Below are 16,026 nucleotides of genomic sequence, written 5' to 3' on the forward strand. Positions count from 1 at the left end.
TAGCCCTTCACAGAAGTCAGTATTTCCTTGTCAGAAAAAAAATTTCCTAACAGTATACTCCAGTATGTGTAAAACAAGAAACACACACACTGTAAATTCTCACACACTCTGTCTTCGAGCAAAGCTGCATGTTCACTCTCAAGCAGGAGGAGAAAAAGTGAGTACAGTGTTATTAAGCTACACGATCGAAGGGAACATTTTACATTTGTACGGTAGAATGAAAACATCTTCCAGGCAACTGTCAGACAATACCATTTCACCATGTCCACACATAGCACACATGACATCCAAATCCACACTGATGACAGCTGAACCAAAATTTGATTGTGAATAATTTCTCTTTGCACCAAGACCTAGTATCAAAATAATTTAAATATTGAATCTGACTAAAATACATTAAAAAAAACAACCAAACAAACAACAAGAAAAAGAAACAACAACAGAACAACACCAAAATATTCTAATTTGAGAAAATATAAATACCTAAACAAATTATTATAAACGGCAAAATAATGCCCTTCATTCTCCTTTCTCCATCCTCTCATTTCAATGACCTTTCCATTACTATCTCTTAAGTTGCTTGGACTGGAACTGTGTATTTCTGTTTTATGAAGTGCCAATTAAATTTTTTGTTTCTAGAGGATAAATATAGTATAATTTTAACATAATATTCTCAAGTAACTTCAAAAGAACAATGTCATCTGAAAATCATCCTTTCTGTGTGACTTCATGGGTGCCATTGAGGGATGTTGGAGTCCTACACGAGGGTGCCAGGATCTGGCTCGGATTGAGAAAATGTGGCTATCATGTTATTAATGTAGGCATTACCTCACTGCACTTATTTTGTAAGCCATCTCATGTTTGTATGTAGACCCTGTAAATATAAATTTTTAGAGGGTTATGAGCTATAGTTCCCAAGATTTTTTTCTGCTGACTCAGGAGGCTGTGTCATGTCAAAATCATGAGCCTTTTGCTTATTTTATCTCATACTTTCTCTTCAGCAAACTTTAGGTGCCACGTTGCTGAGTCCTGTAGAAGCTCAGTATCCAAACGCTCAAAGTCTTTTCTTGTCTGTGTTCCCTTTTGGTAGCCCTTCACAGAAGTCAGTATTTCCTTGTCAGAAAAAAAATTTCCTAACAGTATACTCCAGTATGTGTAAAACAAGAAACACACACACTGTAAATTCTCACACACTCTGTCTTCGAGCAAAGCTGCATGTTCACTCTCAAGCAGGAGGAGAAAAAGTGAGTACAGTGTTATTAAGCTACATGATCGAAGGGAACATTTTACATTTGTACGGTAGAATGAAAACATCTTCCATTGCCATCTCAGAGAAATAGATAGACATCACTGTGGATGAATGATGGTTTAATGAACACTGCTTTTATTGTTTATACTAGTCAAATTATATTATTATATTATTATATTATATAATACATATTCAAATTATATATTATTATGGTCCTTTGGCTTTAGATCTGGAACATATTTGTTACATATTACTTTATTATGATATGGTTTTCACAAGAAAGTAATGATGTTGCTGATTAATTACCGATTAATTCTGCTTGATGTGTGTCAGCTGTGCTGATTGACAATGACTGTACCAAATCCTGTAACCACTCTGGTGGTGTTTCTACTGCTTCAGAGTGGAACGAGTGTATAGCCAGGAACTATAACTAAACGAAACTTGTGTTTTCTTGACCTGAGCTTTTTATGAGATTGCTTCTCAGGGTTGTATATTTCAACTGTTACTAAATGCATTATCTTAGATCTTCAGACATACCTCAGGCAGAAACAATGTTTTATGAATGTTTCTTTGAGGTATGCTTCTTTTGGATTTAGTCTGAATTACTGCATGCCTTTAAAGTCTGAAACTCTTCAGGTGGTGGAGTGCCAGGCAATTAATTAGGAAGAAGAACATAGGAATGGGCTTGATGGCAGAGAGAACAAGAAGCCCTAAACTAGTCTTTACTTCTCATTCTAAATAATTCAGTTTTATTGGTTAAAGTACTTAAGTCATTCTGCATACTGTCTTGTAGAAATTCTGGATGTACAGTGTAATCATTAACATTTCTTTAATTATAATACTAGGATTTGTGTGAATTTAGATACATAGCCTTCTCTCCAAGCTAACAGTGCAGCAACAGTAATTTTTACCTGAAAGTGCATATCATTTCCCAATAAAAATTCTGCATCTTTAAATGGAAGTATGGTAATTACTTCTTAATGTGGTATACTAATAAAACGTAAATAAGAGCCTTCATTGAAATATGCAGTCACTGAGTAAACAGATCCTTTCTTCTTTACACCAAGAACAGGAAATATCTGTGCTTTGAATAAAGTTTTCTATTCATGTGGTAAGGACTTTTTATCCACAGTGATGTTAGAATTTTTGTTACATATTTTAAAGTACACCCAAAACTGGTTAAACCTAAATGCCAACAATATAGCTTAAATAAATAAATAAACAAGTGAGCACTGCTATTTTAACTTGGGATTATGTCCTGTATTTGAATATTGCTTGGGAAAAAAACACTTCCATGCGTATTAAGGACAAATCATGCAAATTTAAATGCCTTAAATTGTATGGAACCTCTATTTTTCATTGAGAAAATTTCCATCGTCCAAGGAAACCTTACCTAATCACATTATGAGGTTGGGGCTGGGGATTGTTGCTGTTGCCTGGGCCTTTTTCCCATCTCCATCTCCTTTGCATTAAAAAACAAGTAGCAAGATTTGTCACTAACTACACAGGTTATATTTTCCTCCAGGTTGAAGATGTGAGAAATATGTATGAAAATAATTTGGATGAACACTTTTATGTTTGAAGGACACTTCAGGTTAAGCAGTAATACCCCCTGTTATATGTAGATGACTATCAGTGAACCAGAAACAGTGGCTTTGTTCTGCCTCCTGCAATTCAGTCATCAAAATATACACTTTTTAAATAAGAAGCAAAGTATAAATTCAGAAGCACTTGGGACAGAGAGTGATATAAAGGGGTTTGTTAGTAATGAAGTCTGAATTTAGGATCTGGATTGTACCGTGAGAAAACCAGAAATGGACACATAGCTGTGTACATGCAACCGATGTGGCTGATCTCAGAAAAGATTATGGCAGCCTGTCCATGCTAGACTGCAGCCAGTTGAGCACTGGAGGTATCTCTTTCAACCCTAACTATTTTGTGGCATTAATTTAATGCTTTCTGACAGATGGGTGGGGGTGCTGGGAGGGTGGTCCTTGCCTGACCCTGGGATGCCTGAACTCAGGGCTTGGAAGTCTGCAGCAGATTAGTGTCCCAGACATGACCCGGACATATGCAGGCTTTACTACTGGCATAGGATAGCTGTCAGGTTGTTAGGGTTAAAATCCTGGTCTGCCCTGGAGCCATGGACTTAAACATCTACCCCAGCTCAGAGGCATATGTCTGACTCGGGTTTTTGCTCAGCACACCTCTGGGTTGTGTGCACAAAGCAATGCTGGGCAGCAAATGCCTATTGTTTTTCTTTCTGAATATTTACATGAAAATAAAATGATATTACTATTCGGGATTTTTCTGCAATACTTGGAGTTTTTTGCTGAAAAAGACTCAACTGTATTAAGCTGAGTATACTAACTATTTGCTTTTCTGGAAAAATCTAAAACCTTAAAAGAGATGTTTTAGGTAAATGTTCATTTCACAACTACAATTTTGAAAAGAAAAAATCAGAAAACATCTTGATGATTTCCAATAAGAAGACATCATGTCTACCTTTGAAGAACTAAGGCAAATATATCAATATTTGCACATGTTGCACATTTGTTAAAGAAATGCAAAGACCACAGTAATAGTTCTTCCCAATGATGAGTACAGAAAGCAAAGACCATGTAACTTGGTCTTCTGCTACAAAAATTCTCTCAGGTAAACTCAGTCAGTACTCAATTTCACAACTATGACTTTTTGTTCTGAGTTAAAAAGGGACATGGGAAGCTCATATAAATACAATAACCAACCACAGGCTAGAAACCATCTTAGATGCAGCAGTGCCAGGACAAAATCTTATGTCAAATTTTTTCCTCTCACTTTTGAGGTTATAAAATAAAGTTTTTTCCCCTGTGACACCACTAGCTACAAACACAAGGTGTCGTGGAAGGCTGTGGCCATATTCAAAGTCATTTATATGGCAATGTACCATCCCTTAGTGTCTTTAAAATGTAAGAATAAGTTGAAGCTAGTTTTTAAGCTAGAAAAGAATGAAATCATATTTTTCACTGACATTTCCGTGTAGAAGCGTCACTGCAACAAGATCAAAAACCTGTTGCCATTTTTGTATATAAATTAAATTCAGCATTTTTTTCTGAAGTTCAGCGAGCCATATTTTCAAACTGATATACTATGGGGAGACTATACATAGAGTTTACTAACTTTCATAATTCACACAAGCAAGCATGAATCAAAACCCACAGCTGTTAACATCAAAGAAAGCAAAGCAAATAAAAGGAGAAAAACAGGAACAAGGGAGAAAGACTTCCAGTTTTCTGCAGATATTTTTTCCTTTAAGGGAATCTAACTTCTTGGACCATTTGAGCTTGTTTGCATTTTCATCTCATGTAGTACATTGTCCAGCAGCATCTTGACCTTGCTTCTGTTAAATTAACAGGTGGAAAGCACATCTTATCTGTATCAACTAACTTGATAATACATTGAAAATTTGTTTGTTCTATTATTTGAAAGTCAGTATTTTGAGAAGTGCTGAGAGATACAGTATGATGAAAGGAGGTCTGTAAAACCTCTCAACCTGTCTGACAAGTACAGGTCATGCTAATCAAACACCATAACCGTAACCCATCCTTTTGGCTGCAGAAAGCAGAGTCTTCGCTTTGCATTCGAATGCAGTGTAGATGTGGTGGTGGAGTATAGTATATCTATTATTTTTTATCTCTGTTAATGAGAGTCAGGTAGGTTTGTATATGTCAGCATACTCTGTTAGAAAGATCTTTCACCCAAGCTTTCAAGAAAGGTAGAGATGATGCAAAAAGTAAATCATCATGAATAATTAAACAGCAGCTTTTTTCTTCAGGTTTCATGAAAAGCAGGGGAGATTGTGTCCTGTTGCATGCACTTATTTTCTCTAGTCCCAAACGCTTTTGGCATTTTGATGTAGGGTGGATGCAGGGCTTTTGTTCTCCAAGCCTCTGGCAGTTAGGAAATGTCAAGCAGAAAATGCACTTTGCCTACAGGGGGAAAAGTCACCGAGGTGCCTCAGTGGTGCAGTATCTCTGCAGGCTTATTCACAACATGGCAAAGAGATGAACCCTGACAGCTGGGTCTTCCTTGCATTTCAGCAACAATGAAAATGCCACAGATGAGCCTCAAAGAATGAGGTGAAATGGGGAAAATAATATTCTAGGTAGTTATATGAATATTCCCTTTCAGGCTCCTTTCAGCCTCTTTCTTCACTCGCTTGGCTAACAAGAGGTCAGTAGGAATTAGCAAGGAAAGGGAAAGGAACTACATTTTGAAGTCACAGGTTTCCTCATAATTATTGGAAGTGAAATGCAGATTCTCATTTTCACTACAGCTCATCTAAATTACTCAGTTATTGTTGTAATTTGAAAGTGTCATTTGAGAGTCCTCTTATGCTGCAAGAACAGAGTAATCAAACCTAGGTATAAATAAGGATCCAAATAAAAATTTATTTTTCACTTAAATTTGCAATTTGTTGACTATTATGTACTATGCTTATTTTTTCACATTTTTCTGTATTTTATTACTTTGCCCAAATTATTATCTGTATTGTCTTTTCATAAATATTCTGAAAGTTGCATTGTTTCCTAAGACAAATTAACAAGACAGTCATGGAGACTTTTCAGGGTTGGTCCACTATTACTGTAACCGGAGACCTGCAAAAGTAGATCTTAGTTTAACTTAGCTTTCAGTTACGTGATTTTGTGATTAAAGACTATCAAAGAATGAAAAACTTTATGCTTTAAACATTCAAATAACTGGAAACTTTCCATGCATGCATTAAATAGCCCTTGTTTTAAAAATGAATGCCTATAGTTAAGGATCAAGGCTGATAAAGGGCTGCCAAAATAAGAATAACTTTGTAAGACATAAGCCCTTTCAAATTGTGTTATCATTCATTGTGGCTGCAAGTCATCTGGAAACCAGGCCACCCTGATCTAGATATTTATTTGCAGATACCTGTTTTAGCAACTAATTTTAACCCTGAGACAACTTATGTGCACATTTAAATGCATTAGTGATTTGCTGAATTTGGCCCCATATTTGAGGAGCTTTGTCATTGCTCATCATTGCTTGCAATGCTGCCCAGAAAACAAGAATTTTGTTTATTTGGAAAAGAGGCGTTTTGGAATTTCTGTTCAGCTTGGAGCAAACTAAGCTGTACAGATGCTCTTTGTGGAAACTGAGAGAGGAAGAGAGAGGCAGCCTAAACAACCGACTTATTCCATAAGTTAAAACAACAAATGGCTGAGTAACTAGGGCAGCACTCACCTGGGACGTAGAATGGCATGTTTACACCCCTGCTCCAGTTAATCACTACAGTAGAGAATCAAATCATATTTCCTAATTTTCTTTTCTGACAAGGTTATTCTCATAAGTAGAGACAGTTAGCTACTCATTGGAACAGGGAAATGGAACCCAGTATGTCTAGGCAGTCTGCTCCTCTTCCTTCTCTTTTTTCAATCAGAAATGATGCTGTGATCCTTAGGGACCTGGCCTTTAAAATATTTCCATACATTTCTAGGAAACGAACAATTTGTGATTAATGAGATTTTCCTAAGAGTTTTGTTAACAGGTTTATGACCACTCCTAATGGTAGCTTTTTTTTCCTCTTTTTGTTTAAGAGGGGAGAGAGAAAGGTGGCACCTCTTTAACCAGGTTGTAATAAAAATGTGTAAAAAGTGTAACTTCACTGCTGCTTTTCATTATTTATTTGTGCATCTGGAGTGTATAATTTGCCCTACAAGATGCAACAAAAAGATGCTTAAGGGTTTGTTCTATTTTTTTTTCCTTTTCTTCAGTAAAGATAGCTGAACAAACCTACTTTTTGAAGTGTTGTTATTGTTTAGGTAACCGGCACAAAGAAAGCGACGACAGGATGTGAATTTCTAATTTTGGTGATGTCCCATTGTTTTGAGTGGAAGCCGGTTTTGAAGTAATGATTGTAAGCACAGCAGGTGCTGGGATCTTGTAGCAGCAGGCAGAATTATTGCATATTGGAACAAAAACACTGTTTTTTCTTAGTAGATAGAGGAATAAAATTCCCCGACTAACCTGTATGTTATGTGAAGCTTCTGAATTCTTGAGATATATACTACTATTTAATGTATAAGCTGCCACGATATGAGTGTGGTTTAGTTCTTCAGTATTTGGGTAAATATGCAGGTATATGAAAGAGCAGAGGGAAGAAGCAACATCAAACTGAAACGGGTTTCTGAATCTTTGTCAGCCAGTCTATTTGGGAATAAATTCTTATCTGACAGGCAAACTGATTCTTATCTCATTCGAAAGTACCTTTTACTTCTGTAGTACAGTTATTCATGATGATGGTAATGCTAAATGAAATAGGGACTGCTGAGAACAGTACAGAAGATCTTTTGTGAAGTATTTTCAGTCTTGCCATCTGAAAAAATCTTGGCTGCATCCGTGTTAATTGGCACCTTTCCATTGACTTCTAAGCACAGTGAAGTGGGTGGTTTTGGGTTGTGAACTTCTTGGACAGACATGCAGGTACTCAACAGCAGCTGGACTCCCTGAGAGCCCAACTTCAATGGTATTTTGCAGATTCATATTAACAAGGGTGGTCTTGATGTGCACAGACTCTAGTTGCTTCTTCCTGACCTTCTTCTTTGTAATCCGTTCAGTGGATTGAACAAAGTGCAGAAAGATACATTTCTGGTAACGGTATTGTGCTGACAATATTTTAATAAGGTAATAAACTATCCTTGCTTACCCTGTTCTGGTCCTCTGGTAGCCGGTGTTCATGTACTTGCAAAACAAACAGATGCAAAGTTAGGATGTATATACATTTTCTGCCTGTTTAAAATACCTTTTCTTTCCTAATATTAGAAGGCAATACTGCATGGCACCACCCTGCATCTTAAGAGTTGCATTGCCAAAGCTTTACTTTTCTTGTGAAAACATTAATGTCTGTCTTATTCAACTTGAAGGTAGATATGATAGAATGAGATGCAGTCTTGGAAAGGAAAAGGAAGGGAAAAACTCCTTTCATTTTAATACTGTTTCCTAAATCCTGATATTCTGTGGAATATGGTCTTTCTGAAATGCAAAGTAATTTTTTTCAGAAGTATTCATGTTTGCCCCAGGGATGTCATCTCTGACAGAGATGATTTAACATCACCCATCCAAATAGAGAGTGAACATTGTCATATGGGAATGAAATCATTTCAGCCTACTCTGAAGTTCGGTGGTCAAATTATACTGGGGGCACCCAGGCACCCCTGAGAGCCCTCTGGCTCATCACTGCCATAAACAGTCTGGAGGACCCGACCTCTCAAGAATGACTTCATGTTAGTAAAGTCTTTACAACTGAATGGATTGTAAAATAATTCTAATTTCTTGTAGATGTCAAAAAAATTTGAAAGGCCATCTTCAGCTGCTGAGGAATGTGGGATATACCTCCAGGCTCACACTATAGGTACAGAATCTATGGGCAGCTCTAGTTTGAAATAGTACAAAAGAGGCAGAAACAGGGATGAAAAGTACTGAGTAGTTCAGATACCAAGCTGGTTTAGCTGAACAGACTTTCAGCTGGTTTATAATCCCGTCATGGTGGTGTGTGGCTAAACAAGATTGTACAGAGAGACAAGTGACAGTGCAAGACTGGAGTGAGAGAAGAGAGAGCAAGAGGTTTCATCGAGACACAGAATTTTCTTCCTGTCCTGTGTAGATTCACTTGAGCAATGAAGTTTTTAATGCTTGGGGTTGCAGAGTGCTGAAGTAACATCTCAACCTAACTACAAACTAATGTCAAATGTCCTCTTTTATTTTAAATGCACCATATAATTTTTAGTCCTGTCTGCATACCTGCATTGAAATAGTCACGCTTGGAGTGTGTTTACTTTCTTTTTCTTTTTCATTTTAACATTGACAGGTTGAGCCATTGATCCAGAAAGGCCATGAGAATCTGGTGCACCATATCCTGCTCTACCAGTGCAGCAGCAATTTGAATGACAGTGTGCTGGACTACGGGCACGAGTGCTACCACCCCAACATGCCAGACTCTTTTCTTACGTGTGAGACGGTCATTTTTGCTTGGGCCATTGGAGGAGAGGTAGGATGAATGGCTGTCTAGCGTGGTTCATCAATGGGGCTTTAGGAAGGTGTACATCTTAATGAAGTTTCTTCCTAGTATATTAGTGATTATTTATCTGTCTGTTTTTAAGGGTATACAGTCACAATTGCTAAATGCCTCACCAGTAAGTCCTCAACTTCCTGTTTGCCTCTGAAGTGTGAAACACAATGAACACCTTGAGTGACAAGCTTGAAGTAATGAAAATAGTATAGAAGAGTTGATGCCTCAGGGAAGGAAAGATGACTTGGGAGCATGGAAGTCTGTCACCGTATCAGCTTGTCCTGTCTAATATGGAAGTACAGCAATGACCAGTATCTGTTACCTGTGGAGAATGACAGAAAAAAAAACAAGTCTCTGTAGGTGACTGCATAATAGACATGGAGGCAAGATTTTCCAAATGAAGGTAGACATAGACTTAATTAATTTTCTGCCTCACCAGAGTATGGTTACAGTGTTGCCCCATTCAGGCATATGGTTCTGAAGTTTCCTACCCAGCCCAAAGACACAGAATTTCAATGCAGGAGTGATCCTGTGACACCACAGAGCCAGCACGTGCATCACTTTGCTCACAGCAATACAGCATATCTACAGAAAACACGGTTTCTGATGCCGTGTTGGCCCCAGGCTGTGTTTTCAGCTTATTTCACATGTTAATTTAGGCTCCAGTTAATGCTTTCAGCTGACATAAGGCAGCATTACTGCCAAAAGAATCCCACCCTTTCTTTACCCCCTTGATTCACTGGGTGCCTACACAAACCACGGTGCAAGCACAGAGAGGGACTGGGATGATGATAATTTCCAGAGCCTTCATTTGCCAGCCTGCAGCTCAAAACCTTCTTCAAGTGCTGCAGTGTGAGGATGCCAGAGCTGCTACGTGGACCCATCAAAATAAGTTTAATCCCCTGTGAGCATTATCCCTGATGTATGCTTTGTGCATTTTTGCCCTCAGCTACGCTCTGACCTAGTATTTATACTTTCAACTGTCTTAATGTAAGTGAAATAAAAAACTCATATAAATAGGTTATCATGTGTCAAGCAGCATGGAGGCTTTTGCAAAGATGATCCTGTTGTTAAAGATCTGTAGAGAGGAATCTGGCAGATCTGAGTTACATTCAGGTTTACTGGAGTTCTCACTTCACTTACTTCAGTTTACCTTTTTGTAGAATGGGGGTGATACTTATTACTATGTATTATGATTAATTCATTGATGTCCATCAAGCATCAGAAAGTCTGGATCTCAAATTGCACATTTCAGAAAATTATAATCTCAAATTGCATGTTAAAATTTTAGCTATATGCTATAAAATGATGCAAATTAATTCCTATAAAAGTGAATTTGGTAAATGAGTTCACTTAGTAGATACTGGAATCTTTGTTTGAATCAGGAGTGAGCTTTTGAAGTAAATCTTCAGGTTATCCGCACTTACCAAGCTCTGTTTATCATTACAAGTGGTTTGAGAACTTGCACAGCCCCCTTTGGGATGAAGTGAAACTGAATGTGAAGGGGTGAACTCAGCACCTCTCAGCCATAAATGGGGTTCAAGTGCATGGGTCTGACCAGAGCTTGAGTAAAGGAACATCGTTTGGGGACAGTGGGTCCAGCACATGCTGTTGCCCTGTGTAGAGCTATTTATTTCACACTGCATGACTTGCTCATGTAAATGTAGCCAGGAAGATAATTTTTATAGTTCAAATAATTTTGGTTAGGGTGCAGTGATTTGTGCAGGAAAATCAATCAATTAGATTAGCAATTAGCATTCAACCTCAGTGTTCCCTGGAAATTACTGCTTTTAGAAAAAGGGAACGTATAAAATGTAGATTCACTTTTTCATAAGGGCTTTATTGTCAGGCTAACTGCTTATTGATGCAATGTTTATACATTTAAGATGGAATTTTCCTCTTCTGCTCAAGCAATAAATACAGTATAAGTAATCATAAGATCACAGGCCAGCGCAGGTTGGAAGAGACCTCCGGAAGTCTCTAGTTTAGCCTCCTGCTGAAGGCAGGGTCTGTGGTGAGGTCAGGCCAGCTTGCCCAGGGCTTTATCCTCTAGCAAGCATAGGATCTGCTATTTTATGTTGACATAGTTATTTAGTGCATTCAGAATATAACAAATACATTATGCCACAATGTCATGTTCATAAAGTTTTAAAAGAAGTTATTTTTGTAAATTTTACTATTAATATGATTGTATGATTGAAAAAAAAAAGTGTATTTATAAAAAGAAATTAACTCAACCATGGCAAAGAAACCGTAATTCTGTATGCATGTGTTGTTTTGCAGGGCTTCACATACCCTCCTCACGTTGGGTTATCCATTGGCACAGCAGCTGACCCTCAGTTCGTTCTTATGGAGGTTCATTATGACAATCCATCATACACAGAAGGTTTGTTTCCTCACACTCTTTAAACCATGCAGGATTGGAAATGTACTAGAGACAAGTGTTTCTCATTGCATTGCATGGCAAACAGAGCAAATACAAAGCTGAGGCTTATTTTTCGCTGATCAATAGTTCCTGATTCCCAATGTTTTTCTCACTGCACTCAAAAGCTTAACTTGAAGTCAGGGCAAGATTCAGATATACAAAGAATTGTGCAACAGGTGAATACATCTCCTTTTACCACTACATTCTTCACATTATCTTCCTTTCCTTTTGCTGGGAAATCCAGTCAGACTGAGAGCAAGCAGCACAGCACTCAGATTATGAGACAACAACACAGGGAAAGAACCTTTTATTATTTTTTTTTAGTATTTTTTTAAGATAACTACCTGAACTGTGGGCAGTTACTAAAGGAGAAATATAGACTCAGATTGCTAGGCCTTCTACTGGGTAAAGCAGTTTATCTTAAAAGACTAGCTTTTATTTTATAAAGGTGTCTTTTAATCTTCTTTCTAAAATTCATTTATGTTTAAAAGAAGGAAAAGGAAGAAACCAGGGAGCCCCAGAAAATCTAAGGAACTTTGAAGTTGATTTTTGGAAAGATATTCTCTTTTTCTGAAAGAGAAGTTTAGTGAGCTACAATATTATTCTGGTGATTGCTATATATGGATGAAGTAAAATCCAGTGCAGCACAGTGTACTGACCTTTCTTTACACTCCCATGTATTTAAATAAAATCTTGTGAGTTATGGTGTTCTGTCTTACTGTTATTCCCCCTCTTTGTGTTATTCTAGATGAACTGTCTCAAAATTGTTCTGTTTAATGACAGATTCTTGCCCTTCAGCATGCACATTTGCATGGGATACAGTAAACTTCACTTGCATCCTTGGTGTTACATGCTTTTGCATCAAATGTTACCTGAAAGCCCAAGAAGTCGCATGCAGAAAAAACATTTCTGAATTGATTGTGTCCCTAAACTAACTATTTTAATTGACTGTGCTGCATAATACTGTTGTTTTAGTTCAAGTGGCGGATACAAAAGCTGGGAGTCAATAGTATTTTGTTCTCTTATTAAGTAATGGGGAAAATTTTGCCTTTTTTGGGACAGTCCCAAGTGAATGCAGGGTCTTACAAAAGACCTGGGAAAATTCAGACAGCACAGGCAAAGTGAGGTGTCTCTAATTCAGGTCATGTTTCTCTCCTCCCTGACAAAATACATGGCGTACAATGTCGCATAGTTGATCGTCACTCTTAATTGGTTATGCATAGTTCATAGTTCTTGATCCTTAATAATGATATACTACTCTGGCTTAGGTATTTTAGTGACTGGGTAATTTAGTCTCTGCTCTGCCTCTTTGTCATTTGCCTGTCTCAAAATAGCCTGCTGATTTCATGTTGATGTAAAATTTGGTTTCAAGCATTGCATTTTTAGTTTTCAAAGCTGAAATTTGAAAAGTGACAACAAAGAAGAAATGAGCTAACAATGTAGAGCTTGTGCAACACAAATTAATCTTTGTTTCTAGCTTGAATCTTTCCTAACAAAATGACTAATGCAAGAGAAATAATTATAAGGAGTTAGATGATAGAAGCAACATAAATTATGAGTAGATACACAAACAAATGTGTATGACTAAATATTTAAATGAATGAAATAGATTCGTATCATTTTGGCTCTTAAAAATCTCAATGTTTTCACGTCAGGATTTGGTTCCTGAAACTACATTTAAAATGAAAGAAGTCCTTGAGTGAGTGCAGCATTAAAATTGTGTGTAGCTCTCTTGTCTGCTTTACTCAAAGTGCTGGTATTATCTTCGACTTTGGGATTTAGGAAGCAAATTTTCACATTTAGTTGATGCTGTCTTAATTGGAGAGATTGCAAAAGGGGTGATTTGGTCACCTAAGGTATCCTGTAATGTGACAGGCAATCCAAAACTAAGAAAAAATGTAATTAGTGCTAGGGTCAACGTGAAGAAACAGATAAATTCACAAGTAGAAGACAACACACAGCTTGAAAATTTTAAAGAAAAAAAAAACCTCACAACAACTTTAAACTCTCCTTTAAATATTTTATTCGAAAATCATACATGGCACCTTTTGAGGACTTACTATGTCCTTGTATTATTTGCTCTGCCTGGGATCTACCTTCTTTTCTCTCAGGTCCCTGCTGGGTAACTTAGCAGAAGGGACACAGGTGTTAAAAGCAGCACGTATTTTTCATTCATATCTCAACACTGCATATATCAAAATATCACATTTAACAACCCTCCTGTGGGCTGCCCCTATTTAGTGCTTCCTGAATATGGTTTGACTGATTTCCGGGTTATTGAGGTTGATTCCTCAGTTTTCATGTAAGAAACTTAGGACAAGCCTTGAAAAATATGAAACAATTGGATTATTTATTTTTTTTCTTTTAAAGTACTGATTCACAGTCATGACTGACTGTGTTCTTTTGTTGCAGGTTTGATAGATAACTCTGGTCTGAGGCTAATTTATACTCCGGTTTTAAGGAAATATGATGCTGGGGTTATTGAAGCCGGTCTTTGGGTCAGCCTTTTCCACAATATCCCACCAGGCATGCCTGAATTTGTGTCAGAGGGTCACTGCACACTGGAATGTCTGGAAGAGGTATGTCTCCTGCCTGAATTCATTGGTTTTCAATCTTAGAAATAGTTTTGGACAGCTTCTTTAACTTCTTAAGGAGATTGATATTTACTGGTTAAAGATGTGAGAAAAGGCGTCTGCTACATGCTGCCCTCCAGAATGTTGAGTCTTTTTGATCTGGGTATTTGAGGTGCTCAGGATTCAGGCTGTTTTACTTATATGAGTAATACTGGCTGACAGAATGCTTGCAATTATTTAATTATGTGTTTGATTTATAAGCATACATTGTTTTCCATGGAAAAACTATTGGTAGTATGGAATAGCTAGTCCAGAAAAAATGTTGAGAGAGACTAATTAAGATCTGTGCACATGCAAAAGTCTCCTAATAGTGAAGTGAAAGGTTGAAAAGTATTCTTAGACCAATCGCAGAAACTAAAGACCTGAACAGGTTTTGTTGTATGGCTCAAAGTACAAAACTAGGCATTCCTTAGACCCTTGGTTTCATTACGATAATTTAAATATCTCTACAGGTAATGCATGCATTGTCTAAAATCTGTGATTAAGATATCATGGGAGATTCTCATGTGCTTTGTCATTTTTAAAGAAAGGTTGAATCAATGTCTGTTTTTTATGATGTGGTTTGGAGTGAAAGGTAAATTAGATATGGAATTTAAGTTTGGTGGTGGTGGTGTTCAATGCTGCATACTGTCATAACATATTTCAGCCTAAAAACACTTGAATATTCTATTATCATGAGGTTTTGACCTTAAGGCTGTACTTGAAAGGTATTGTGATAGCAGTTTATTCTAGTTTGGGCTCCGAACAAGAATCAAAGTTTAGCACACCACAAGTTCAGAGGTTCAGATCTGTAGATCTCAGCTGGAATGGGAGTGATGTCAGATTTGTGTCAATTTGGAAAATTTCATTTTAAAATGCTTTTGACCTGGAAAAAAGCTTCAATACCTTCAATACCTACAGTATTTCACTACCAGTTGACTTGAAGATGGGAAATAGAGCATATTATAATTACAGCCTCTTAATTTAAAGTGCTTCATTTGGTACTATATTAATCGTAATGTCATTCATGACTGCACAGAATTCTTTTTCACAATAAACATCCACATTCAGCAGTGTTGGCCAATAACAGTAAAATAACTTGGAAGTTTTAGTATAATAACCTTCAAAGTCTTAATCTATTGAGAATTACTGGCTGTCCAGTTGTTCTTTTAAAAACTTTGTGCATTAAAAGTCAAACCACATTTTTACTTAAAAAAAACCCACAACACAGAAAAAGCCCTAGCTTTTTTTGGTATATAAAACCTTAATTACACATATAGATTTGTTTTTGCTCCAGACCACATTTTTGCTGTAAACTGAGGGGATGCAAAATGCATTTGTTGATGTATTTTCACTCTGTTTGCACATTGCATTACATTACATTGCATTACATTAAGTTATATTACTTGTGAGCACACTGATGGTGTTGCTTTCCCCTGGCCAGGCTCTAGGTGCTGAGAGACCTGCTGGGATTCATGTGTTTGCGGTTCTTCTTCATGCTCATCTTGCTGGCAGAGCTATCAGGATGCGTCACTTCCACAATGGCGAGGAGCAGAAACTTCTTGCTTATGATGATGAGTTTGACTTCAACTTCCAGGAGTTTCAGTATCTGAAAGAAGAAAGAACCATCTTGCCAGTACGACACTCTTAATTCTTTCCCTTA

At 37.2% G+C, this 16,026-nt stretch overlaps 1 protein-coding gene across 1 annotated transcript in view; it reads left to right on the forward strand.

Moving 5' to 3' along the window:
* The window catches only part of MOXD1 (monooxygenase DBH like 1), a 51,152-nt gene that overhangs the window by 22,416 nt on the left and 12,710 nt on the right, over window positions 1-16,026 (forward strand). The window contains exons 5-8 of the mRNA XM_082048444.1: window positions 9,126-9,305; window positions 11,610-11,712; window positions 14,164-14,330; window positions 15,808-15,999. Of these exons, the coding sequence (XP_081904570.1) occupies window positions 9,126-9,305; window positions 11,610-11,712; window positions 14,164-14,330; window positions 15,808-15,999 (642 nt within the window). The remainder of the gene's footprint in view (window positions 1-9,125; window positions 9,306-11,609; window positions 11,713-14,163; window positions 14,331-15,807; window positions 16,000-16,026) is intronic.

Source organism: Streptopelia decaocto (genome assembly GCF_964273445.1).
Source record: "Streptopelia decaocto genome assembly, chromosome: 3".
In the NCBI taxonomy this organism is placed as follows: Eukaryota; Metazoa; Chordata; class Aves; order Columbiformes; family Columbidae; genus Streptopelia; species Streptopelia decaocto.